General features: G+C 43.9%; 1 protein-coding gene across 2 annotated transcripts in view; it reads left to right on the forward strand.

The window, feature by feature from the left end:
• Nucleotides 1-22,449, forward strand: part of PGM1 (phosphoglucomutase 1) — a 46,572-nt gene extending 24,123 nt beyond the window's left edge. For both annotated transcript variants that reach the window (XM_016208430.2, XM_016208438.2), the window contains exons 5-11: nt 889-1,079; nt 2,315-2,469; nt 4,953-5,068; nt 13,574-13,709; nt 16,774-16,957; nt 19,369-19,503; nt 21,789-22,449. In XM_016208430.2, coding sequence (XP_016063916.2) covers nt 889-1,079; nt 2,315-2,469; nt 4,953-5,068; nt 13,574-13,709; nt 16,774-16,957; nt 19,369-19,503; nt 21,789-21,878 — 1,007 coding nt within the window. In that variant the 3' untranslated portion in view covers nt 21,879-22,449. The remainder of the gene's footprint in view (nt 1-888; nt 1,080-2,314; nt 2,470-4,952; nt 5,069-13,573; nt 13,710-16,773; nt 16,958-19,368; nt 19,504-21,788) is intronic.
• The last annotated feature ends 3,836 nt before the right edge of the window (nt 22,450-26,285 follow it).

A 26,285-nucleotide genomic window follows, 5' to 3' on the forward strand; every position in this document is an offset into this window, starting at 1 on the left:
AATAGCCCTCTTAACACGTGGCCCCTAATAGGAGATACACATTCTATTCTGTTCTGATCTCTGTGACATGGTGTCAGGACCTTCCTTGAGGAAAACACATTCTCATGGTTTTAGAGATGAACGTTCTTGGTAGTTATACTAGATGTCACCATAAAGTATGGGACTAGTTTTTCGTGTTTTCGTCTGACTTTTTAAAATCAATTTGTCAGATAGCTTGTTAGAGTGGAAAGATTAGGGCTCTGAATTCCAGCTCCCACTCCTACTTACTGTATAAGCTTGGGCAGATAGCTTCATCTTAGAACCTCAGTTTTCTTATCCATAAATTGAAGGTGATAATCATAATGCAAACATTTATAACATGTGCCATATTGTTTTCAGTGTTTCATATTTATTAACTCATTTAACCCTGTTAGGCAGCTACTATAATTACCCTCATTTTGCAGGTAGGGTAGACAGAGGCACAGCGAGATGAAATAACTTTCCCAGAATGGTACAGCACGGGATTGGCAGAGCTGGGATTTGAACCCAGGCACTCTGATTCCAGAGTCCAAGCTCTCAAACACTAAGCTGTCCCACCTTGTGGGCCTTTTTCAAGCACCAAATGAGAAAACAGTTGAGGAGCATCTGACACAGGTGTGTAGCAGGGCCTAATTCCCCACTCTTTCCTTCATCAACTGTCCCCACCCTTTCCAACCTAATCTCTCCTTACTCCTTCTCATAGAACCTTCCACTCCAGCCAGGCTGATGTCTCCGTTAGCCCCTGAGTTCAGTGTGCACGTTCTCATTGTTGTTCGTGCCATTTCCCCAGAACGCCTCCACCTTGTCCCCCCACCCTCACAGACTTTAATAAGTTTTACTTTTTGATTCTTCATCTAATGCTTTACACAGTCGTGGGACCGTATGTAAAGAAGATCCTCTGCGAAGAACTCGGCGCCCCTGCAAACTCGGCCGTCAACTGCATCCCTCTGGAGGACTTTGGAGGCCACCACCCTGACCCCAACCTCACCTATGCAGCTGACCTGGTGGAGACCATGAAGACCGGAGAGCATGACTTTGGGGCTGCCTTTGATGGAGATGGGGTGGGTACAAGTGCCTTTAACGGAACTGTGAGGCAGGCCAGGCCTGATCCTACAGGGGGGGAAAAGGTGGGCTGTACCTGCTGGACCCTGTGGACCTAGTGAGTGAGAGTCAAAGATCTTTCATTGCACCTGGCGTCAGGGCTAAATTACTAGAAGACTCTCTCAAACAGAAATAAGAGTCCTTGAAATGAGCCCTCATTTTTTAAATTTCAGACATTGATGTTTGCCAGGAGTGGCAGGATTTTTCGGGCTTTGTTATGATCTAATGACTACTGATTCATGAGCTGGGTTCTAGATCCCCATCCTAAGATAGGTTTCTACCCTCAACTAGCAGCTAGTTACTTACGCAGTCTCTGGAAAGGATTTTGGAAATATAATATCCCCATTCATTCATTAACATTAGCTGAATGATGGAACTATAATGAGAGAACTAATCTTTTAGCCCTTCTTTATAATTAATATTTTTGATACCCTCTGTTTTATTTACAGTGGCGAACCCTATACCAGACAAGGAGAAAATGTGTTTTAGGTTTGCATCCTTGGTATCTCAGAGATCATAAGCACTACATGTTTACCTCATTGAAAAAAAGATATGTTTATTGTCGCTGTTGTTCTTTAACATCAGCTAGATTTCACTATTTCCTAAAAATTAAATTTTCCCATATCAAAATTTGGAGAAATGGAAAAGGTTCATAGTTGACACTATTTTGCAACGCATTTATCTGCAGCAGTGCATGAGGGGAGTTTCTCTTGCCAGGCACCAGTATGCCACGCACCGAGGAAGCAGGGAAGGTGGCAGCGTGTCTTGTTGGGTCCTTCACCAAATGGACAGGCCATGATGTAGAAGCCCGGATAGGCCTACCAAATTGTATAAACAGCCAACATTTCCATTCTTGTTTCTACCTCTCCTGTCCTCTGGGAGGGAGGTGTTTGGTTCCAGAGTTTGGAAAGGGTCTGGCAGGTTAAAGTCTGCTGGGCTCTAGAGGGGGAACAGAGTGTTTGGTTGAGGAGTTTGTGCTTGCACTTTTATTGAAAACAGTTTTAGCTCTTTGGCCCAGCAGAACTGTACAGACCCATTAGAAACAAAATCCAGTGTTTAGAACCCACTGTGAATAAATGAATCAGTTCGAAGTTTTATAATTTAAATTTTTATCCCCTCCACTATGTAAGATAGTTTGGTTTCTTCTACAGCTTAACTAAAAGCTCTTTCTTTGAATCCCCTCCCTCTCTCAAAGGATCGAAACATGATTCTGGGCAAGCACGGGTTCTTTGTGAACCCTTCAGACTCCGTGGCTGTCATTGCTGCCAATATCTTCAGCATTCTGTACTTCCAGCAAACCGGGGTCCGCGGCTTAGCGCGCAGCATGCCCACCAGTGGTGCCCTGGACAGGTGAGTCTCTCCGTTCTCTTGCCCCTCAGCAGGCCCTTTTCCATGCTTGGAACACTCTTCCTCCCCTCTCAGCCAGGGCACCTGATGTGTAGTATGTGCTAAATAAGTGCTTATTTTAGGAAGGAATGGGTGAAGTTTTTTTCTGGGTTAGATGTCCTGGCTCTCTGACCCCTTAGCGCCCTGTACTTCTTCCATCCCAGCACATACCTACCACACTGTGTGCTGATAGCCTGTGTACTTGACTGTCTGCCCTGCTGGACTACAAAATTCCACAGTGAAAAGACTGATTTATTTACCATCCTAAGCTCTGCCTGACCATAGTGTGCCCAGCGCATAGATAATAGGGGATACATACACGCATGTGCACACACATGTACACACGCACACGCAAACACACAGGTTTAAAAAAAAGGAATGATTGAATGTTAATGAATAAATGAATGGATTGCACTCCCACTGTAGCCAAGACATCATTCTAAAGAACACCTTCCCTTTAGCAGTGTGCAGAGTGTGGGGAAAGAGCAGTTTGAAGTAAGATCAATGTTTCAATAGAACTTTCAAGGAAACATTCCTTATCCTTCCCTCATGGGATACCCATGCACATACAAACACAGTAAATGCTCATTTATTCAAAATCTAAATAAAGTGAAAGCTCAAATAGTTTAAAAAAAAATACATTCAGGTTTTATAAGAAAGAAAGGATCCAGCGACAATAAACAGTGGATATCTCTGATTTCCTTATTTGTTTACTTATTACATATAACCTCATTTATAAAGGCTTTAAGGTAGATTATAAGATCACATCTAAAACTATTGTAAAATATCAGTAATAAATAACAAATGAGGACCAGTCAGGAAGAATGTTAATTAGAATGTTAGGTGCCCAGGAAATGTTTGCCGAATGAGGGGTAAAGAGCAAGTGAGTGAATAAAAAGTCAGACCAGGTAGGAAAGCAGAATGTGCACGTCTAGGCTCTTGTAATAATAACTGATATCTATGGAGCATTACCTTGTGTTAGACACTAAGTACTTGATATGTTTTAAGTTATTAGTTCTCTGACCAACCCCATGGGGTAAATGCTATATAAGCCCTACTTTCCAGGTGGGAAAACAAAAGGGCCAAAGAAGTTAAGTAACTTGCCCAAGGTCACCTAGCTAGTAAATGGCTGAGTCAGGATTTGAACCCAGAATCTTTGCTTCTAACCACTGGGCCTTGCAGTAGTTTCCTATTGTGGGTCTGAGTGTGTGTGTGTGTTACAGAATAGTGCTCACTTCAGCTAACAAGAAAATAATGACATATTTATAGAGTGGTTTGTAGTTTACATGGTACTTTTTGACATTCACCATCTCAGTTGACCCTCACAGCAGTCCTTATTTTCAAGAAGAGGAAACCAAAAGAGAAGTTAGCAGTCTCATCTAGGACCTCACAGCTAAATCAGAGCTTGAATTAGAACCCAGGGCTTCTGCCTCTGCTTCCTCCTCCTGAAGTCGTGAGCGGGTGTGTGGCCTCACATTGTACATTAGAACTGTCAGGTCCTGAAATACCTTCTGTGTCATCCAAGAACAGTTTAATTCCAACTTCTGGAAAAACTGACATTCCACATATAGAATCACAATGGAAACACCTCATTACCCAGATAAAATTTTATTGTGCTTTCAGAGTTTTCAAAATCATAGGTTAATTTCCCTCAAATGTTGGAATCGAAACATGACACTGTTTTGCCAGCAATAAGGCAAATATTCCGGAAAGCAAATTTCACTAAAACTAGATGAAATGTAGTAACTTCTCCTGTTCAAAGGGAAAGACATCTAAAAAAAAAGTCACAGAAGGTTTTAAATAATTTAAAGATATATAGGGAAAAGTAAAAGATGTGTTGGAGGGGGCAGGGGGCCAGTGTGGATGAAGCTGATACAAATGGGAGAGCCCGCTGGGCACTGACCTTGCGGGGCCTTCTGGTGAAATGAAAGGAACATTGACTGGGCAGCTGAATAGCAGGCAGCTGGGCTTCCTGGCTGTGTGACCTTGGGCTGATCACACAACATTCTGTGCGTTTCCTTCTCTGTAAAATACTCACCTCCTAGACCTATTCTATTATTTTGTGATTATAAGTACATCAAAAACGTCATTCTTTTTTCTTTATAGAGTGGTTATAGATGCTGACTGTTTCCAAAACACATGCGTTTAAATAACCCCCCGAACAGCCTTGCACATTTTGCTCCTGTTTCTTCTTCTAAGATATTAGAGTCAGTGAGCTGAATTAATTCTTTCTTCTTCCTCTTTTACCCCCTCCCTGGAGTCCACATAGAATAGCCCATTGTGCACAAGTTTTCTCTTACGATTTTCCACCAATCTTAGAATTGTGTGTACGTCTGAGCGATGCTAAATGGGACCCTTGATTACAATAATGGTTGCTATTTTCCATCCCTCACATGGCTATGCTAACAGTCCTGCTGTGATGTAACTTTGATTTCATGCCTTTGAAGGGTGGCTAATGCTACAAAGATCGCTTTGTATGAGACCCCCACTGGTTGGAAGTTTTTTGGGAATTTGATGGATGCAGGCAAACTGTCCCTCTGTGGGGAGGAGAGCTTCGGGACTGGTAAGTGTGCAGCCCTGCGCTACCCCTTTCTTTCCTGTAAACACTACCTGCAGTGAAAGCTTAGACGGCGAAGGCCGCACTGAAATAGCAACGGGAGCTGATGTGTCCTAAATCAAGATGCAATTTATTTATAACAACCCTGGTGAAGTGTACACATCACTTTGAAAAGCCATGAGCACATCCAGCCAAGGAGGGCTAATTTTACTTTCAGGAGGATCACATCTACCGAGACAGGAAGCTTGGGGGCCTCCTCGGCAGCCTGGTCATTGAGTCTGTGGGGATTAAACAGAGTGATAAACATATTTTTCTTCCCCCAGTGGTCAAGGAAACCTTTATAAATGTTTTCATTTCTGGGAAGAAATATGGTGGAGCGAGTCAGTTTTTCATTTTTATTTAAGGGAACGTTTCAGCACAGCATTAAATCATTCTCTTTAATAGGCCCAGGTTTTCTATAGCAATGAGTTGTGATTTATTGAGGTTAAATGAAGGGAGACTATTAGGGTGGGACTAAGTTGCTAGGTGATCAAGAAATTAAAACGATGTTCTTAACCAGGAGGATGAATGTATAAATTGTGATACAGTGAAAGAATGGAATGTGATGTGTTTGGGGGGTGTCCCAATACCCTTAAACCCCGCTTTCTGTGCTCTCCCTCCCCCCCTTTGCCTGTGCAATATTGACCTGCCTGACGTCCCACCTCTGTGGCCTTCCCTACTACCCCATCCTACCTACATCAATCTCTCTTTCCAAACATCCATTTCAGTGTGTGGCCCTTTCCCACGTGTTAGTCTCCAGCTGCGCTGCAAGGTACTTCAGTGGCTATATTTCTTCTCCTCCTATTCTCTCTACCCAATATTTTGAAGTAAAAGGGCCAGTCTTCTTGGTCCTTCAGCACTCTACTTCCATTCTTTAGCAAAGAAAAGATCAAAATCTAGCGTTTGGTGAGTCTTGCCATTGAGTTGCAGTTCATGTGAGGTTGAACAGAATAGAATGCTGATTTCATTTCTTTTCCTGCCAGTCCTGAGGTAGAGTGGAAATTTTGAGAAAACTATTTATAAAGTTCTAAGCAATTTAATATCCTCAAGGGAGTGGCAATACTTCTTGGTAATGAATTGGCTTGATAGAATTGGAGGGAATTAAGAAAGATGAATGGGTTGTGGCATTGAACAGTTTCCACAAAGAAGGCTGGATGATTCCCCAAGGTTCTAGGTCTTTGGTCAGAGAGTACAAGGCCACTGCTTAGTCCTTTCCTACCTCATAAAATATGGATGGTGCTGCATTACTCCACAGGACATTATTTATTATTTTTTAATATATCTTTATTCATTTCAGAGAGAGGAAGAGAGAGGGAGAGAGAGAGAGAGAGAGAAACATCAATGATGACAGAGTCATTGATTGGCTGCCTCCTGCACGCCCCCGACAGGGGATCGAGCCCGCAACCCTGGGATGTGCCATGACTGGGAATTGAACCCCGATTGCCTGGATCCTAGGTCGACGCTCAACTGCTGAGCCACGCCTGGCTGGGCAGGACATTATTGAACACCCAATAAACCTGTGATGTGGTCTTCTCCATCAAATCCCCCCTAGTGTTACCCAGTGCAAGCTTGGTACCAATCACTCTTCTTTATGGATGAAGCTATCTTTGAAGGCAGACACTATATCTAAATCTTTGGTTTTCTAACTCCTTATACCATGTACCTATTTCAAATGATGAGGCTAGTGAAAGAGAAAAGTCTAGAACAAGGTTTCCCAGGGTGTTTGGAAGAATACTAGTTCCATGAGAGGATTCTGAGTTCAATGAAGATTGGGAAACTTGCATACACCTCCCTCTTGGCGATTCACAATGGTATTAGCAGCACTTGAAGATTCCAAAACATTCTACTGTAAGAAATCCTGTCTGTACAGTTTTAGCTAAACATAGTTAACTGCCCATCTCTTTTTTTATGGTATATCTGGTAATGTCTTGCTCCACACACCCATGTGGGAATCACTGGTCAAGGTGGGTCAGACCCTTGGAGCCAACTAGGTGTCCCTGGTATTGACTGGCTGGGAATAGGCCTGAAGACAGGATAGCACAGGATGCTCCTCTCTTATGTGACATACCTGCAAATACTGGAAGGCAGCCCTCAGGTTCTCTCTTCTCCAGGCCACCCTCACTTCGCATTATTTATATACCCAAGCCCAGCTTCTGGATGCTTCCAAGTTTACAAATGCTCCTCTTAGAAAATCATGTCCAGTACTGAGCCCAAATCCTCCAAGGTTGACCTGGCAGGTAAAGAATGGAGTGGGATGATTATTTCTAGAGAACTGTACTCTGTATTTGGCTTGACATAACTTTCATGTATGTTAGCTTTTAGAATATTTTATAATACTGTTTGGCCCATATAATGTTATAGATAATTAAACCCCTTTAAGTTTTTGCTCAGGAGCATTTGCCAAGAAAAGTTTCCCATGTTACATTTGTGGAATTGATTTCTTTAAACTCGAGTATTAGACTTTAAATTATTCCTTGTGAAAGTTTGTTCTTGTTTATTTGTTAACCCACTCAACAAATACTAAGTGCAACCATGGTTCTGTCTTCCCTTACATATCTATTTTATTCAAAGAGAGGATGCATCATGAGAACATCCACAAACTCTCTCTCTCTCTGAAAATAAGAAAATTGTTCTGTAATATTTCTGTGCTAAACATTTTAGAAACCAGACTGGATAGCCATGGGCCTCCACTGCTGTGAATGAGTGCAACTGAACTTATTTAACTTCTGGTCTCCTAGCTTATAGGAGTTAATTTCTACCTCCTATGTCCCTTAATGGCAAGTGTTTCTAACAGTTCCTTTACAGTTTCTCAGGGTTGACATTAGAGATTCTACAAGCTTTGAAATATTTAATTCTATAGCTTAATTGAGCACAGGGTCATTTATTTCTGCATTTTTTCCAGGCTAGAGCAGAGGCAATTTCTCAGGAAAGCCTGCTTGACTTTCCAGAGTGGGTCAAATCCCCTGATTTTTGGCTCTCATGGCACCACACACTTCTTTGCCCCACATATTACAGCTGTCATTTAACAATTATTTATGATTATTTGATTAATGTCTGTTGGCTCCACTAGACTGTAATTTCCATGAGGACAGGAGTCACATGTGTCTTGTTCTCCACCATATCCCCAGAGCCTCCAATAAAGCCCAGCACATAATAGGTGCTCAGTAAACACTTGCTGAATGAATGAGAGAACACACTGTTCCCTTGGCACCCTCCATTTATACAGATAGAATCCTGGTGTTAGAAAGGAAAGGACTTTAAAAGTCACCTGATGTGATTTCCTATGAGTTGCTGAATTCATAAGTAACTAGTCAACGCTCTTCTGCTTAAACACCCACCTCAGTGGGGAATCCCCACCCCACCTCTTGCAAATCACAGGGGGACTCACCATCACTTACACTCCACAGTCCAGAGTTGGGGACCCAAGGTCTTTGTGAGAAGAGATGAGCTTATATAAAAGACAAAGCGAAGTTTACTTGCAAAGAGGTGCATAGGAGTCAGACTTCAGAAGAACTGGCTCACCGTATAAAACAAACCACTAGCATTTAAAAACCCAGCCCATGATGTTACTAATGTTACCAACTATATATTAGCCTGTTTATGTTGGAGAAACAGCCTTGGATTATCGTAGCCACAGAGGCTGGGACACTTCTCCTGACATCAGCATTACAAACGCCAGGGATAAAGGTGTTTTCTTGTTCAGGACTCAGAAATGGGCACTGGAACTAGACAGTGTGAGCCTGTTATTTTTGGTTGAGCTCATGGTGCATTGTTATTCCCCCCCATGTGGATGTACATGTTTATACACAACGGCAGAGGGCAAAGTGGTCAGTTCTGTCCCACCTTGAACTTACTGGGAAATTGGGAAGATAATAGAAAGTGAAGTCACTGAATAGAATAGAATGTCACTGCTTTTGAAACTCTTCATGTTTGTCCTTCTTTTCATCAATTCATCCCTCAAATATTTACGGAGCTTCGACTGTATCCCAGATGCTGGGTGATGCTCTGGGGACACAGTGCTGTCCTGGGGGAGGGCTCTGTGGAGTCCATGTTTGGGGAAGGAAGCCAGATCCTGGCCAGGTAATTACAAGTGTGCAGAGTGATTGGAGGCAAAGCACAGATGCTCTGGAAGCTTTATACTCAGGGCACCTAACCTGTTTCTGTGGTGTAGAGGATCAGATTTTCTATCTAGTTCCCTCTCCTTCTAATCTGCATACCTCTTGAGTGCATTTCCCTGTAGGTAAAGCCCCCACAGGAAGGGTAGTGTATCCCATCTCTGGAGTTCCCAGAGAGAATACGCCAGTGAAGCTAGGCCAATATCCTAATTATAGCTAACTCAGGGCAACTGTTACCTGCACGTCTGTCTCCCTCACCTGCATGTCTGAGCTCATCTGTGAGGGCAGGGAGTGTGTCTTACTCATCTCAGTATTTTCACCTGTACTTGGAACATGGAAGGCACTAGTTCGTATTTGTTGAGTATAAAATGGAATTTGGGTTGAGACACAATTCCTGCTCCTCAGACTCTTGCTACCTTTCTTCAAAGGAAACGAAGTTCCAGGGGCAGTCACAAGGCAGTGTGGGATCGATTGCTAAGTGGACAGTCTGGGGGTGGCTGGGGCAGAGCCCCATGAGGGCTGGTATGATCTGGATAAGGCTTCCTGAGGAGCTTACCTGGACTTTCAGAGTGAAGTCCTTTGTGCAGTGAAAGCCAAGGAGGACAGGACTGTGGGCACAGCGGGTCTGCTGAACTTCCCAGCCAGTCACTGGGGTCTGACCGTTCTTTGGGTAAAGCCTTATTGAGAGCTGACTGTGTGCCAGGCACCAGCCAGGGACAACTCCTAATCTAGGGCGGGGTGAGAAGAGACAGATGGTGATAGAATTTGCACAAAGGGTGAGAAGGAAGGCACGCTGGACTGAATGAAGTTTAAAGTAACTGCAGAGGGTGTTAGCCAGGTCCGTGTGGAGTAGAAATTTCCAGGCAGAGAGAATAGCATGTTTAGGAGACTGTAGGAGAGATAGAGATGGGCAGAGAAAGAGAGAGAGACAGAGAGAAAGACCGAAAGACAGACGCTAGAGCTTTCAGGGAACTCCGTGTAGCTCTTTTTTAGCTGCCACTTCCCCATCCGCAGGCCTGTCGCCTGGAGAGGGCAAGAGCCGGGTCCCTCCTGAGATGCCCATTGTCAATGGAACCTAATCCCTGAACCGTTAGCTTTTGGCTCCCTGAGCAGGGGTTGACATTTTTCTTGGCTGAGACCCAGAAGGTGCCCTGACTGAGCTGAGTTTATACTTATCACAAGGTGCTGATTAGGCCGAAGTAAAGCGACAGGTGGGTGAGGGTGCTGAAAGAGCAGAATTCCCGTGCGCTCAGTCCCTGAGCGGGACCAGGTATGAAGAGACCTGTGCGAAACCCGCAGCCACTGTGTCAGCCGGGACCAGTGGCGCTTCCTGACAGTGCTCTCCCTCTTCTCACAGTCAAGTGAGCTTGGCTGTATTTACATTTTTTAATTTAAAAAAATCGTACCAGTAATTCACATTTATAACAGGAAAATTAGATAAGGGAGAAGAGGAAAACATGACAATCCCACTGCCCAGAGAAAAGAGCATATTGGATGGTATTCTTTCATTTTCTTCCCCAATATGTACAGTTAAAGAACATTATTTTTGAAAACTTAATAACGCAGTGGAAAACTTTAATTTTCCCTAAATGTTTTTGGTTTGTTCCCTTATTCATGATGGTGTCTCACATTTATGTAGCACTTAACAGTTATAAAATATTTCCACTCTCTGTCACAAATGTCTTACAATTGTGTGAGAAAAGTGGCTTTATCCCCATTTTATAGTTGAAACTGAAGCTCAGAAAAGTTAAGTGACTTGTCCAGATTTTAACAGCTTCTAGATAACAGAGTCTCAGATTTAGGTTTTCTGACTCTTAAAGTACGAAGCATCTTCCATTGAACCTTAACTACCACAATTGTAAAAAAACAAAACCAATAGCTTTAGAAATACACCAGGGCAGTTATTTTGTTTATAATATTAGGTGTGTGACTTAATTATCCTCAAGTAACTTGATCAGAGTTGGGTAAGATTTTTAGATTTTCTTTTCATTTTCACATAAAAGAAAGCTAAATTCTTTATTTAGAGCAGGAAAAGAACAAAGGAACATTGCTGCTTATACTTTCAGTCTATCCTAAAACAAAATAAACAATAATAATAAAAGAATGAAGGAAGGAAGAAAAAAACCTCAAGAGTGCACAGACAAATAATTCCAACCTATATGCTTCTGTGATGAATTCTCAGTATAATGGGGAAGCTGCCAGGATCTTGCTTCCCAGATGAACTATTGCCAAAACATATCATTATTTGCAAAAGCTCTAAGAGTCAGAGAGCTAACTTTTTGTTCCTTGAAAGAGCAATAAAGGCAAATAAAAGTCTATAGATAATAAAATTAGGTAAACATTTCCAAAATATGTTATATAACACATTAAAAATCTCACCTAATATCTCTAGTTTTACCAGCACCCAGTTTTAAGAACTGCTGTTTCTAAAAGCGGTAACTTATTGAGAAAATCTTTTGAAAGAAAATGTGGATGTTTTTATGCACTTAGAGAAAATGTAGATTAATTAATTGATTAATTTATTCATGCACTTCTTCACAATTGGCTATTTATACCATATTTCATGTTAATTAGAAGCCTTAGTTACAAGGATAAATAAGAGATGCCTCCAAGAAATACATGGCTGGTGGGGTGAAAGGCTTATGAATAGATGTTTGATGCTCAAGGAGGATGGGGCTGCACCAGATGTTTTGAGTAGGTTGCTCTCGGAAAAGAGAGAGAAAGTAGCTCATAACTGCCTTGGGAAGCTGGGAGCTAGTCTCAGAGATGAGAGGATACTTGAGCTGGGTCTAAAAGGATGAAGAGGAGAAGGAAGCAAACCTACCTCATGCCTACTACTTAGCCAGTATTGTGCTAGATACTCTGACGGTTCTAAGAGGAATAAGACCCAGTGGGGAGTCAAGAAAGGCAGACAGGCACATAAATAATTCAAGCCATGATAATATACAAAGCACTAGTAGAGAGGGTTCTTATGGAGTCCTACTCAAAATCAGAAAGTAGAGCTCAACTTTGTCTGCGTTTTTTAGAATAAGGAAGTTAATGGCAAAAAATGAGAGTTGTGTTCCACATCAGGCTCTTGGTAAAGGGTCTCTATGCATATAACCACATCCAAAGGAGTCAATTTGTTACTTTGGGTAAAGATTTTAGCAAGGACTTTAGCAGGAGACAGATGTACCATAACTTATTTGACCAAATTCCTATTGGTTAAGGAAAGATGTCTTAAAATTAGAGTAGCTGGATTCACAATAGTTCCGTTTTTAAGGCTTTGATACTTTTTGCCAAATTGCTCTCAGAAGAACTGTACCCCTCCCAACAGCAGCATGTTGGAACCTCATTTCCTTTACCCCTCCCCTGATACTAGGTGTTGTCATTTTAAAATCTGTAGCCATTCATCAGGCAAGTAGCAGTTTCTTATTGTGGTCTTAACTTTAATTTAATTTATTTGGGAACCTGTATTTTTTCTTTAGTGAATTGCGTATTTATATCCTTGGCCTGCTTTTCTGTTGAAGGTTTGCTTTTTTCTTGTTAAATATAAGATTTTTTTCTATATTGAGTATATTAAACATATACTTTGTATTGCAAATGTGTTTTTTTAAGTTTGTAAATGATCTTTTTATTTTATCTATAATAGTTTTGCTGATAGAAATGCTAATTTTTAAGTAGACAAATACATTGATTTTTTCCTTTATGAATTCTGAATTTACATGTATTTAATCACTTCCAAGATTTTAAAAAAGCATTAATATTTTTTCTAGTATTTAAAGGTTTCCAGTGTTGACATTTGAATATGTCATCTATCTGTACTTTTTTTTTTGGTATGGTGTTCTATAGGGGAGAAAAAACTGAATTTTTTGCAAGTATTTAGCTAGTTAACCAATTGCTATTAAAAAAGTGATCCATTCTTTTCCTATAACCTTGAAGCAGCACCTTTTTCATATATTCAAATCTCATATAGATTTAGGTCTCTTTGTAGGTACTTCATTTTGTTCTATTAAGCTACCAGATTGTTTTAATTATTGAAAATGTATAATGGTCTCATTCTCTCTGTTTACATAAGATTTATTTTTTTACCACTCACATTAATAATACTTTATCATTGATACATCAAACTGCACCAAATTATTCCACTGACATTTTTATTGGCCTTTGCCTTAAAATTTTAAATTAATTTGGGAAACATCAACTTCTTTTCAATATTATATTGCTTTATTTAATATGTGATTCCTTGCGTGTACCCAAGTTTCTCAGTAAAGTTTTATGAACTCTTTGGCTGGATCTACATGTTTACTGTAGAGTTTATTCCCAAGTATTTTGGAGAAATCACATTTCTCACAGCTGTTTGCTCTCCCCACACCAGGGTCTGACCACATTCGTGAGAAAGACGGGCTCTGGGCTGTGCTTGCCTGGCTCTCCATTCTAGCTACCCGCAAACAGAGTGTGGAGGACATTCTCAAAGATCACTGGCAAAAGTATGGCCGAAATTTCTTCACTAGGTAAGCCACAGCCTGGCTGGCTGGGTAGGAGGTAGGGTGGGGAAGTGAGCAGAGAGAATTCTCACACATACAACTTCTTTCCTGTTTTAACTGATAATAAAACTCTACTTCATCCCACCTCTACCAATTGGGGATTTTAAAAATAATTCGGTCAGGGCCAGGATGAAGTCAGTCTTTACGTTATCCATAAAGAACGAGGCTCGCAAAATTTAGTTAACATTATTCAAAAGGATAAAATTTTTTTAAGCCTTTTAAATGCACCTATCAAGTGGATGTGATAACAGCATTGGATTTAGATTCAGAAAAATGGATTCAAATTTTATTTCTGCCCCTTGGTAGATTGGGAAGTCATTTAACTTCTCTCTGTACTCAGTTTTCTCATTTGTAGAAATGGAAATAACAGTCCAGCTATTGAGTGAATTAAATGAAATATGAAGGTAAAAGTGTTTTATAAACTCTGGGGCACTAAAAGTACGGGAACTTTTTTCTGAAATTATGGAAATGACTATGCTTAGTCCAAATTAACTTTTTGGACTCATTAAAATTGGTCCCCGAAGGCTGTGTAGTTGTCAATACTTCATTCATTGATTCAACAAATATTGACTGTGTACCTGCTTTCCACCAGGCACTAGAGATTCAGCAGTGAACAAAATACTTAGAATGTTCAGTAATTCTTCTGTACCCTGCGTACTTCTATTTTTAAAAAGTATTTATTTATGTATTTATTTATTTATTTATTTTTACCAGTAGTGCTTTTCATTAATTTCAATTTGCCTTTCCCCCAATATGTGTAAAAACCTAAGAAAATTTCTCCTGTGCCTCTAATTAAGGAAAGGAAATATGAAAAACAAAGATAGTAGGTTAATTGTTTATCTGTAAAAAACGTATAGTTGTAATTTCTCTGGATCTCAGTCGCCTTTTCTATAAAATAGGTGAACTAAACTAGAGAACTGAAAAAATGTATCACACACCTCATGGTCTGTGATCTCTGGATAGTCAAAAAAAGAATTCCACCGTAAGCAACTTGGCCTCCTTCATCAGAGTTCTTTGACCAGCTCTGGACAAGTTCATTGTTCTCTTCTTCCTTTAAGCTATTCTTTTGTGGAAGGTATAAGTAATGACTGCCACACAGTAGCCCTGGGAACCAAGGCAAGGATCTCCATTCTCTAAGAACCGGGAAAACCTGGTAATTCAGAACAGCTGTCATGAACTCTCTAGAGCATAGAGTATCACGAAAGCAGGACCACGTCTGTTTTTGTGCTCCATGGCACCTCCAGACACCTAACTCATAGTTGACACTGTAAATGTACTTTGAATAGACAAATGAATGAGTTAACAAGCAAACAATAGCCAAGGCGGAATAATGTTAGGAAGGTTGTTTAGAAAAAGGGTCACTCTTGAATGAGTTAAAAGTCTCCATCTAAAAACTATTTTAGAATTAATTTCAAATAACTGCTAACCAAGAATTGCAATAAATGTTGCAAATAAAATGGGTAGAACCTGCATTGATTGTTAGTTAAGACTCCATCATAGTCCACTTTCGTAGAACAAAAGTTCTAGGCACCTTCACACACATTGCTTCATGTCAGCCTCAAAACAGTTATTAATAAGGCGACTGAGGTTCTGAGAGAGGAAGCAACTTGCCCACAGTCGCACAGTTAGTAACCAACAGAGGATTCATAGTTTGTTCTGTCTGATTCCAAAGCCCAGATTCTTTCCATTATACCCCTCTGTGCCTAGGATTTATAGAACATTTCCCCTGAACACCCAAAGGTCACAGATGTAAAGCACAAACACCTGGTTGTAATTTCTGGCTGTTTATCATTTTAACTGGGGGAAAGAGCTGACTTCAAGATGAAGGCGACTGCTGTCCTTGATTCATAGAATCCTGGAGCCAGAATCGGTTGTCCTCCATTCTCTGGTATTTCTCATGTCTCAGAGGTGTCATCTTGCGCATATCATATTTGTTTCACTATTGCAAATAAATATAGACTCTGCTATCTTGAGCCTCTACAAAATAACCCTCTCAAGAGGGTGTGTGCCACGAGGTCAAGAAAAGCATCCTGGAAGAGTCTTTCACCTCCTGAGAAAGAAGTCAAAAATAGTTCTTGGAGGAAAAAGAGTAGTCATAAAATTTTATTTCTGATGCACTTTTCCCCCCCCTTGGTCCTTTTTTTAAAAATTAACTAAATTAATTTATTTCTTAATCCTCACCTGAGGACATGCCTACTTATTCTAGAGAGAGAGGAAGGGAGAAAGAGAGAAACATCAATGTGAGAGAGAAACATTGATCAGCTGCCTTCCCATATGCGCCCCTGATGGGGATGGAACCCGCAACCTAGGTATGCTCCCTGACCAGAAATCGAACCCACAACCTTTTGGTGCACAGGACGACGCTCCAACCAACTGAGCCCCACTGCCTAGGTTTGTCTTGGTCCTTTTGCATCCATGCCAGGTCAGCTCTGTCAGGGTGAACCCAAAGCAGTTTGGATTAAAATCTCCTCTCACAGGAAAGGACGGAGGCATGCCAGTTGTAAAGAGTTGGGGTTTGGCTCCTTCATCTGGTCACTGAAAACTTGGCCTTGCTTTAGGAAGCTCCTGTGGAGACTGGAACTCTCCTTAGCCAAAATCTCAGCAGCCTCAGGCCCGTCCCAGACTGGGAGCAGCGCCAGCACTGATCCCACAGAAGCTCTGGGCGTCTGAAAGAGAAGTTGCCTGAGTCACGTGCTCCTTTGTGCACAGTTCCCGAGAGATAACAGTGCTTTTAATTCTACGTCCTCAGGATGTGATGGTTAAATGTTAGATAGCATCTCTCCAAAGCCTTTGAAGCTTCTTGGAGCTTTCTTCTGCAGAAAAGCTCCTAACCCTTCCCCGAAACCCTCCAATCCCTTCCTTTCATCCCTGGCTGCTCCGTCCCCAGGGACTGACGGCTCATCTTTTTGCCAGCCTCTTCTGAAGCGAGGTGGTTTTGGGAGAGGGCCAAGCGGATGATGGAGAGAGTGCGGATGTACGTTGGTGGGATCTGAAGTCAGCCCGTGGGTCTCAACTTCGTGACTTCTTCCAGGTACGATTATGAGGAGGTGGAGGCTGAGGGCGCCAACAAAATGATGAAAGACTTGGAGGCCCTGATATCTGATCGCTCCTTTGTGGGGAAGCAGTTCCCAGTGGGTGACAAAGTTTACACCGTGGAGAAGGTCGATAACTTCGAGTACAGTGACCCAGTGGATGGAAGCATTTCAAGAAACCAGGTAGGAACAGATTTACCTGGATGTGGGAGAGAAGTCTCAGAGTGTCATCTCTGAAATCTCAGGGGGAAAACAGAAAAAGGCCTTGTGGTCATTTCTCTCCCTCTGCCCTGTTTTTCTGGGGTAACCCTTCTCCACAGGCTTTCGGCTGCATCACACATGACTTGCACATGTACTCGCTGGGGAAATGGTTTTGCCTGGTTCTTTACACCCCCTCTTAGGAACCTCATTCTGCGATGCTTAACATAGACTCCAGAGGGGTTTTTATACCCTCTAGATTCATATGCAAGATGTTGTGTTGAGTGCAGGTGCAGAAAGGAGCCACAAAATCCAAAAAATTAACCTGCTGCCTTAGGCATCAACCTCCTTCTTTTCTCTCAAGAGATTATAGCAGAAAGCCAGCATGAGTCATTATTATACTGATATGTTCCAATTTCTAAAAAAGAAGAGAAATAGATAAGCCATGCACAGAAACGTTCATTGTTATTACCCTGCAGCACGTGACTTACGGCCAACCCTAACATCATAGTTGAGACCTTGGCCGTATCTGGATGGAGACAGCGCTGTTAGGGTTTCCCTCATGGGTGCCCTGGACCAAGGCTGCAGGCTGGGTCAGCCCTTCTCCAGGCTTCTCACAAACACTCGGCCCATGGTCCTCTCTCTGGTTCTGTTGTTGCCGTCACAGAATGGACTCATCTCTAATAATTTAGAAACAGATAAGAAAGAGGAAGTTGCAGATTCTTTTACAACTTTCCAGTTTGCTTTTTCCTGATAGACCCTGATTTTTGGATTGGTCCCTCTCAAGGCATCTGGCAGGCTTTGGAGGAAACGGGGTGCAAGGCTTATTTAAAATCTTTCTCTGGAGAGCAGATAGTGGTTGGAGCATGATCATATCGACCCTCAGTGCCTGGGGTCTCCCTTTCTCAAAATTCTAACACTGGTTTTTCTTCCGTATGCCTTTTCACCATCTGTGAGAACTTTGGGTGCAGTATAGGCGATTGTAAATTATATCTGAGATAACTAGAAAAAGAGAGGCCTAGGGTGGAGGAAGGGGGTGGGCGTACAAAAGGGGAGGGGAGGGTGGGCGGTGGGGCCCAGGGGGTGGCAGAGCAGAACAGAGCAGAGGTTTTTGTAGTAGAGCCTTCAGAGAGAGAGAGCGCGACATTGCATCCAGCAGCTGCTGGGAGGGAGGAGGGGAGCAGTGGGGTGCAGGAGGGGTGTCGCCATGAGCCCCAGCACTTCTCTCTACTCTGTAAGGAAGAAGTCCACATTCTAGAATAAGAAAGTCCGAGTGTTTAGATGGAGGACCAGGTAGGAGGGGAAGTCTTCTGAAGTAGATTTAGCATCTGCAGTCAAGTGCAAAGAATTCAGAAAGTTCAAGTGGAAGCTGTGGGAGAAGAGACCGATCCTGGTGTGTTTCTAGAAAGCACGACATGGTGAATGGGAATTAACTACATCTTGCCATGATGACTAACTTGGGGCTGTCCTCTGTGTATTTCATCTGCGGTCTCCACTGCTGGATGGCAAACACTGGATGGGGTTTGGCGACCACTAGCAGGTGTGGAGTGGTGTCTTTCCTTCTGGTCAGCCTTTGGCTTTATACAAAACTCTTCTCTTTATGGAAGAAGTCATAAACACTGAAGCATCCTCAGAGAACTGTCTTGCCCATCCTGCTTACCTCAGGCTGTGCATTATCTACTCAGTCTTTTTCCTCTGATGCAAGGAGATTATTGAGGGTGAGAGATGCGGCCAGGGAGGAAAAGGAGGAAGGAGAGGGCCCAGAGAGAGGGGCCTGAGCTTGGCACTGCACCCACGTGGACCCACCTCTGGTCCTCAGGCATCAGTGGGAGATTGGCCTCTAGATCCTTCTTGATGGGTGGGAAATAGCCAGTCGGTGCCACTTGGGGCATGTGGCCTCCTATTCTCTTTTTGGGACTCTCCATCAGTGTTCTGCAAGGAGTTTTTCCTCTTGCCTGCCTGAAACCTCTTTTGCTCAGGTTTCAGCTTGTTCTGTCCACGTTTCCCTCCTGGTGTGGAGATCGATTTTCTGCATTCAGTGGCTTATTTATTTATTTACTTTATTAAGCTCCAAACTGGAATGGTTAGTCCATAAATCACATGGAGCGGGGAGGGAAGGGTGGGCCTGGTGTCACCCAGTGTTCCCGGGATCCGGTATCCCGCCTGACCCTGAGAATGCTTCTCCCTCATGAGCTCAGCCCCCATTGCTTGGATATGGCAACACATTGACCAAGGCCAGGCTCCCAGGGCTCTGCTGCTGCCATTTATCCAGGATCTAGTCCCCTGATTGATCAAGTATAGATGCGATTAGTCTCCAAAGGGACCCCTTGTAATTTGCTAGCCTTCAATCTCCCATCCAGCAAACGGGGGAAATGATCTCTGTTTATCTTTTCCAGGGCTTGCGGCTCCTTTTTGCAGATGGTTCCCGCATCATCTTTCGACTGAGTGGCACTGGGAGTGCAGGGGCCACTATTCGACTGTATATCGACAGCTATGAGAAGGACATCGCCAAGATCCACCAGGACCCCCAGGTAATGCCCAAGCCCTGGACCCTGCTGACTAGCTCTCTCTGTTGGAGAGAATGATAGTGGTTCCATCAAACCTGTGTTACTACAGCCTGTTTCTCAAATCATCGAACAGGTGTGCTCACTTTCCTGCATGTCTCCTTCAGTACATCATCACAACAATAATAGCTAACAATTATCTGAGCATTTGCTATTTGCCGAGCTCTGTTCTCAACCCATTACATGGATATCCTCATTTCATTCTCAAATGAGGTAGACTCTGTTATTATCCCTACTGAAGATAAGGAAACTGAGGCGGAGAGAGGTTAAGCAACAGTTAATGGGTTCACACCCCTGGAAAGTGGCAGATTTGGGACAGCTAATGTTTAAATCGGCCCCTCAGCTGGTGTCCTCGTCTTTCACTGGTCATTTACCACTTTGCTTGGCCCGATTGCCTGCCTTGTAGAACACGCACTGGTTCTAGATTTGGCGGTGAGGGAGAGAGTTTCATGGCCCAGCAAAAACTGTCTTTATGAAAAAGTCTGTGGACTTGTAGCCTGGTTGTTTGGGTTCCAAGTCCCATCCAAAGAGTCTACAGAAGTATGTCAGCGTATGGAGGGATCCTGGGAGCCAGAGATGGGACAGAGAACTTGGAGGACAGACGCCCAGTGGAGGAACCAAGGGGAAGCAGTGACACACAGGGTAGAGTTTTCCCATGTGCGTTTCTTGTCTTGGCAGATGCTCCCCAACCAGAGCTCCATAGCCAAAAATGTTTAGGAAGTGTTGTACATTAGCCCCTTCTTGGCAATTCACAACACACACTGCATCTGAGAGGCTCTGAGAAGACACCTGTTTAAATGGCATTCAACATGTTTATATTTCCACAAAGCCTTTTTTCTTCTAAACACCTAATTAAAATCATGTGAAACTCACTTGAAAAGCCCTGGCATGGTGGTTTCGATCATACGTTTTGGAGTTAGAGAGATCGTGCTTTTAATTTGGTTTCTGCCACTTGGCTCTCTGTCCTGGGTAAGTCGTTTCAGTGTTCTGAGCCTAGGTTCCCTTGTCTGTGAAATGCCAGAATACTATCTACTTCATAGAGTTGTTACAGGGATTTAAGGAGACAATGGATGCAAAATTCTAAACACTGAGCCTGGCATATAGGATTAGCTTTTGAGTGGCTCTCTCTTTACATTTTTCCCAGTGGCCAGGCTCCAGCTTCGGTCATTGCCAGATCTCTGTTGTGTTGCAGGCATCCCTAAAATGTAAATGAAAGGCATAGGTGTCTGCATTGTAGACCCACAGAATAATAAAGAGAAAGAGAAAAAGAGGAAGGAGTTGTGTTTCTTTGTCTTAATGCCTGTCAAATAATGGATGAAAGATAAGTTTCATCTGGACCATAGTCCCGAGGAGATGGGAGGGCTCTGAAGGGTACAGGGTGCCCACAGTGACCAGGTATACCACCATTCCAGCTGGGGAGATGCCTTCCCTCACTCTGGAGCTGCCGGGCCACACCTCAGCACTTTGTTGGGACTTTGGGAGCCCCAAGGGGCAATGGCAAGAGGCGTAGTCAGTGTGTGGAGTCAGTTCTCCAGTTTTCACCTAGATGTAATGAGCTGGTGGATTTGGTGAGGGAAAGCGACAGCGAGCAATAGAAAATGTACTAACTACTCTTGGCTCCTCCCTGGAGTCACTTGGTCAGATCACCTCTTTGGATATCTGTTTCCTCATGCAAAATGGGCTGTTCAACTGCATAAGTAGTTTTCATTTTCTTATATTAAAAATATTTACTTATTTATTTAAGCAATAGAACTTTTTTTCCTTAAGTGAGAGGAGGATGAGAGAGGGTGTCGTTGCCTTTTGAAAAGCCCTCTTTGGGTTCAGGGTGGGAAACAAATTGGAGGGTGTAGAAGTGGATCTGGAGGCACCGTTGTTCTAGGTGAGAGAGAGAACCTTGATTTAGCAAGAGCCGTGGCACGGGGATGGGGAGAAATGGGGGCCCTCGGGAGATATTTAGAAGATAGATTGGAAAGGGGTATGTGGGAGAGGAAACGTCAAGAGCGACTCTTAGTTGTTCCTTTGCTTTATGTGATAGATCGTGGTGTCAGTTCACTGCAATAGAGAATGCCAGTGGGGGAAAGAGCATGTCTTTGTCTTTAGACTGGCAGAGTTCGGGGAGCTTTTGGGATACAGGAGTAGGCAGTCAGTCAGACAGGTGGGTCAGGAGCTCAAAGGCAAGGTTAGGGCTGGAGCTATGGATCTGTGTCTAGAGAAAAGTGATGGAAAAGGTTCTTTCTTTGTGTCTCCCTCAGGTCATGCTGGCCCCCCTTGTTTCCATTGCTCTGAAGGTCTCCCAGCTCCAGGAAAGGACGGGACGCACCGCCCCTACTGTGATCACCTAAGAAGACAGGCCAGATGCAGTACGTCTCTCCATCCTGGGGCCCTCAAAGCCATCTGATTGAAGAACATGGATAGAAATAACATGTATTCACCCTGGCTTTGTAGGATTTGGTTTTTCCACTAACTAGTTTTTGATGAATGGTACGTTTGCAAAGCACTGTCAATCAAGATGCATGGAGAGCCATGTGGAAAAGGGGCAAAAAGAACCCAGGGGCTTATGCTAACGTCTGTCCTTTTCCTGCCCTTTCCCACGGCTGCTGTGTGGGTGTTTGTCTCCTTAGCACCAAGTTCTGTTTACACTACAGTGTAAGGTGGAGGTTGGGCATCAGCTAATGAGGCCACTTTTCATCCTTAGGATGTGCCGGTGAAATGACAGTGCAACTTTCTCCTTGGTGAACCTTTCCCCCACTTATTGTTTACATGAAATCGAGCAAAATGCAGTTTCTGGTGCCTTCTTTCCAATCAGTTCTTTCCTCAGAGTGAGACGTACTTGTCTACAGATTTCTGCCTTGTTTTGCAACATAGCCCCATTCACACAAATTTTGGGGGATATTAAAGCAAAATAAGCTGCTATTTCTTGATGTCTTTTTTTCCCCTTAACTATAAAATGCCTGTTTTATTTCAGAAAGAAAACAGATTTGTTTTTGAGAGGGAGGAGGGTATTATATTTTGTTTGGATGTCCTAGCTAGAAAGAAAAATAGTTCTCTGTGCTAGGTTTAAAATCCTTACACCCAAGACTGTAATTTCATATCTTAACAGGGTCAGTGCAGCCCTGGATCCTTCCGAGGTAAACAAAGTAAGCTTGGCCTGGTTAACTTGGAATGAGGGAAAGGAAGCTGGTTTTCAGGAGGTCTTAAATAGCAAAGCACTGCCATGTGCCTGGTGGTGCTGAGGTGTCATGATGCCTATTGAGGGATGGAGGCAGAACTCTCAGAATCTGAGAGCAAGATTACTGGCATTTGGCTGGATATCTTGAGCCCACTGGCATCTTACTCACCTTAGACCATTCAGTCCACGGGTATATTGTAGTGGCTAAAAGTATAGGCTCGGGAGTCAACAGACCTGGTTTTGAATCCCACCTGACGCCTTGAGTCACCTTTGAATATATTCTCCTCTTCTTTAAAATGGGGATGAAAATAGCTCCAACTCTATAGGGTCATTGAGAACCTCAAGTGAGTGGACCTGTGGGCACAGTATCTAATTCATGGTAGGTTGGTTGTCAAATAAGTGGGAACTAGGACTGTGCTTATTATAATATTGTTTCTAGATTTTTAGGTATTGGAAAAACAAAAACTCTAACACTAACATTTGCTATGCATTTTATGGTTTCCAGTTGGTCTTATTCCAAGAGAGACAGCTCTATACCCCTCCACCACCCAGAGTGGAATCCCTGTTCCAGGTGACAGGGTCTCTCTCTGGGATGAGATTTCCAATGTGGCCATTTAATAAGGGAGTCCAGCCCAGCAAACACAACTGAGTCTTGGCAATGAGGAGATGAAGAAGAGTACTTACTGAACATTCAGTGCCAGGCATTGTAGTGCGTTCCATGTACTCTTTTTTTTTAGAGTGGGAGGAAGGATGGGGGGAGAAACATAGATGTGGGAGAGACCCATCAACCAGTTGCCTCTTGCACGCGCCCCAAGTGGGGACTGAACCTGAAACCTAGTCATGTGCCCTGACTGGGAATAGAATCCCGACCTTTTGGTGCATGGGACAACGCTCCAACCAACTGAGCCACACCAACCAGGGCTCCATATATTCTTTAAATGCTCCCAGTAACTGAGGTAGGTACTGTGAATAATCCCACTTGACAGATGAAGCCCAGTTTCTTGCCCAAGGTCCCACCACTGCAGAGTGGTGGCATGCCCCCAGCAGTGCAGCTCAGCCCTGCTCCATTTGCCAGTACTTTGTATTGCCTCTTCTACTGACTGGCTGCTTCTCACAGGTGGAAGAAAGGCATGCAAATACCCCTGTATTTTACTTATTAAAGGGTAATACTGTGTGCCTGGGTGCCAGAGGCTCTGTTAGTTTCAGCATTATTGTCTCTGCCCTCCCCAAGATCTTGATGTTGGGGTGTATCGGTCAGCCAAGAAACATGTATTGACCCACATTAAGGGTGAGATGCCGTGGGAATGAGAGAATGTATAACATGGGTACTGTCCTCTAGCTGCCTGTAAGACTAGCCTGGTGAATGAAATCCGGCACAAATAGAAGGCTGTATAGGATAAGTGCCTTATGAGTTGTGTGGGCAATACCTGCAGTTAAAATCCAAGTTTCCCAAACACTTATTGTGTTTCAGGTGTTGGGCTAGAGGCTTTCCAGTAACCTGCAAAGCGGGGCGTTATTATTCTCATGTCGGAAGGGCAACTGAAGCTCAACAGAATTCAGTAATTTCCTCCAGGTTCCCACTACCATGTGGTGGAAATGGAATTTTGACCTGAATCTCACTCTGTTTCCATGACCCTCCCCTACCTCCCCATCTGTTGAATCAGCTGCAGACACTCCCAGGTCTGTGGCCCCTGGAATGGCTTCACAGATTTCCTCCTTGTCTCGGATCATAATTCAGCTGCTTTCCCTGACCCCACTTGGCTACAGGTTTGGGAGCTAAAAGCTCAGGGGAGGAAGAGGGAGGTGGCTGGGGCCATGGAGCAATGGGGGTGGGCACGGGTAAGGGCTACTTTCCCTCCCTTTGTGGCTTCCAGAGAAACATCCCAACACACGTGCCCCCAGGACTACCAGGAGATGGAGCCCCGAGGGGCTGGCCAGCAGCAGCCGAGCTTCTGCCTCTCAGCATTGATGTGGCCTATGAGTCACGCCTGCTTGCTTTGGGGTGTGGTGAGGATTGCGGTGAGAAAGTGGGGTTGGAATTGTTAGGGGCCCAACTCTGAAAGTTCACTTTTCTCCTCCCTCTTGACATTCAGCTCTCATTTAGGAGAAGCAGATTCCTGTGTAGGAATGTTCCCCAGGCCCAGAAAATGGCCAGGCTTCCGGGGGGCTGTGCCTCAGAGAACCAAGGCAAAGGCTGAGCTGGCGCGGGGCGAGGAGGCAGGCTCCGGGCCTGTGCCCCTCTGCCAGGCTCCGGGCCTGTGTCCCTCTGCCAGGCTCCCGGGCCTGTGTCCCTCTGCCAGGCTCCCGGGCCTGTGTCCCTCTGCCAGGCTTCCGGGCCTGTGTCCCTCTCCTGCCTGCGCCCCAGGTTCATCCATGCTGCTTCCCGCCGCATTTCTTGTTGACTCATTGGACAGAAATTGGCCTTACTATAGAAGAATCCTCCGGGAAACCTATTCCAATGTGTAAGAGATGCCCGCCTTATGTTTTCACATTCCAAAACCCCAGTAGACGAGGATGGGCACTAGTCATCATGCTCTGAGTCACTGCATCTCACCTGGGTCACAGCAGGACCCTCCTCATGGCTTCTGGCCTCATTGTCCCCCTGATCCATTTTCTACATTATCAGCTCAGTGCCCTTTCAAATGCTGAAGTCCAGATGCTCGTCATGCAACCTGCCTTCAAGGTCACGCAACCTGCCTGCCACCTACCCCAGCAATTCCTCTCCCTCTCTGCCAGCCTTTGGTCGATGCTTCATACACATGGACCCATCTGCAGTTCTCTGGAATTCCTACAGCCGCAGAAGGGTTCACCAAATTTGCTTGAATATAGAAAGAAGTTTTTTTGGGGGGGGTTTTGATTTGTTTTCAGGGAATAGAGTCAACAGAACCTCTAAGCCCTGCCCTAGCTGGTTTGGCTCAGTGGTTAGAGCGTTGGCCCTTGGACTCTACCTTGGTTGCAGGCTCGATCCCCAAGTGTGTGTCTCTGATATCTATGTTTCTCTCTCTCCCTTCCACTCTCTTGGAAAAGCAATGGAAAAAATATCCTCGGGTGAGGGTTAAAGACAAACACCCTCTAAGCCCTGAACCCCTCCCCCCCGCGACTGAGCAGATTCATGGAAGGGAAGCCATGAGGGTGCCAGGTGGGGACGCTGTCCTGGGCCTCCCTGTCCATGGGCAGGGCACACAACATGTACTTCGGGAAGGCTCAGAGCTCTTCTAGGTCCCTGTTATCTGAGCAAGAAGCATTCCCACAGCTTGGCTTATTATTAGACAAAAGAAGTGAGGTCATTGCCAGCAAGAGCGTGTCTCACGTCTGTCTGCTTGTCCTATGGGAACTTCTGAATGCTTTGGTTTGGTTTTCACCAAATGTGAAAGCTCTACCTAGGGCTTGTGGGCTGGGGCTAATGACTGTTTTCCAAAAAGCATGTCTTCTGTGACTCAGAGCGCTGCTCTCCAGGTGACAGAAAGACTAGTTAAGAGTAGCAATCTATTTGCTTTTCATGACTGTTGTTTGGGAAATCTTTGTCTCCATTGGTTTCTGACTGCATTTTTGGGCTCTGCTGAGAGGGCTATTATTATCC

This window comes from Miniopterus natalensis, chromosome 9 (genome assembly GCF_054644295.1).
Source record: "Miniopterus natalensis isolate mMinNat1 chromosome 9, mMinNat1.hap1, whole genome shotgun sequence".
Lineage (NCBI taxonomy): Eukaryota > Metazoa > Chordata > Mammalia > Chiroptera > Miniopteridae > Miniopterus > Miniopterus natalensis.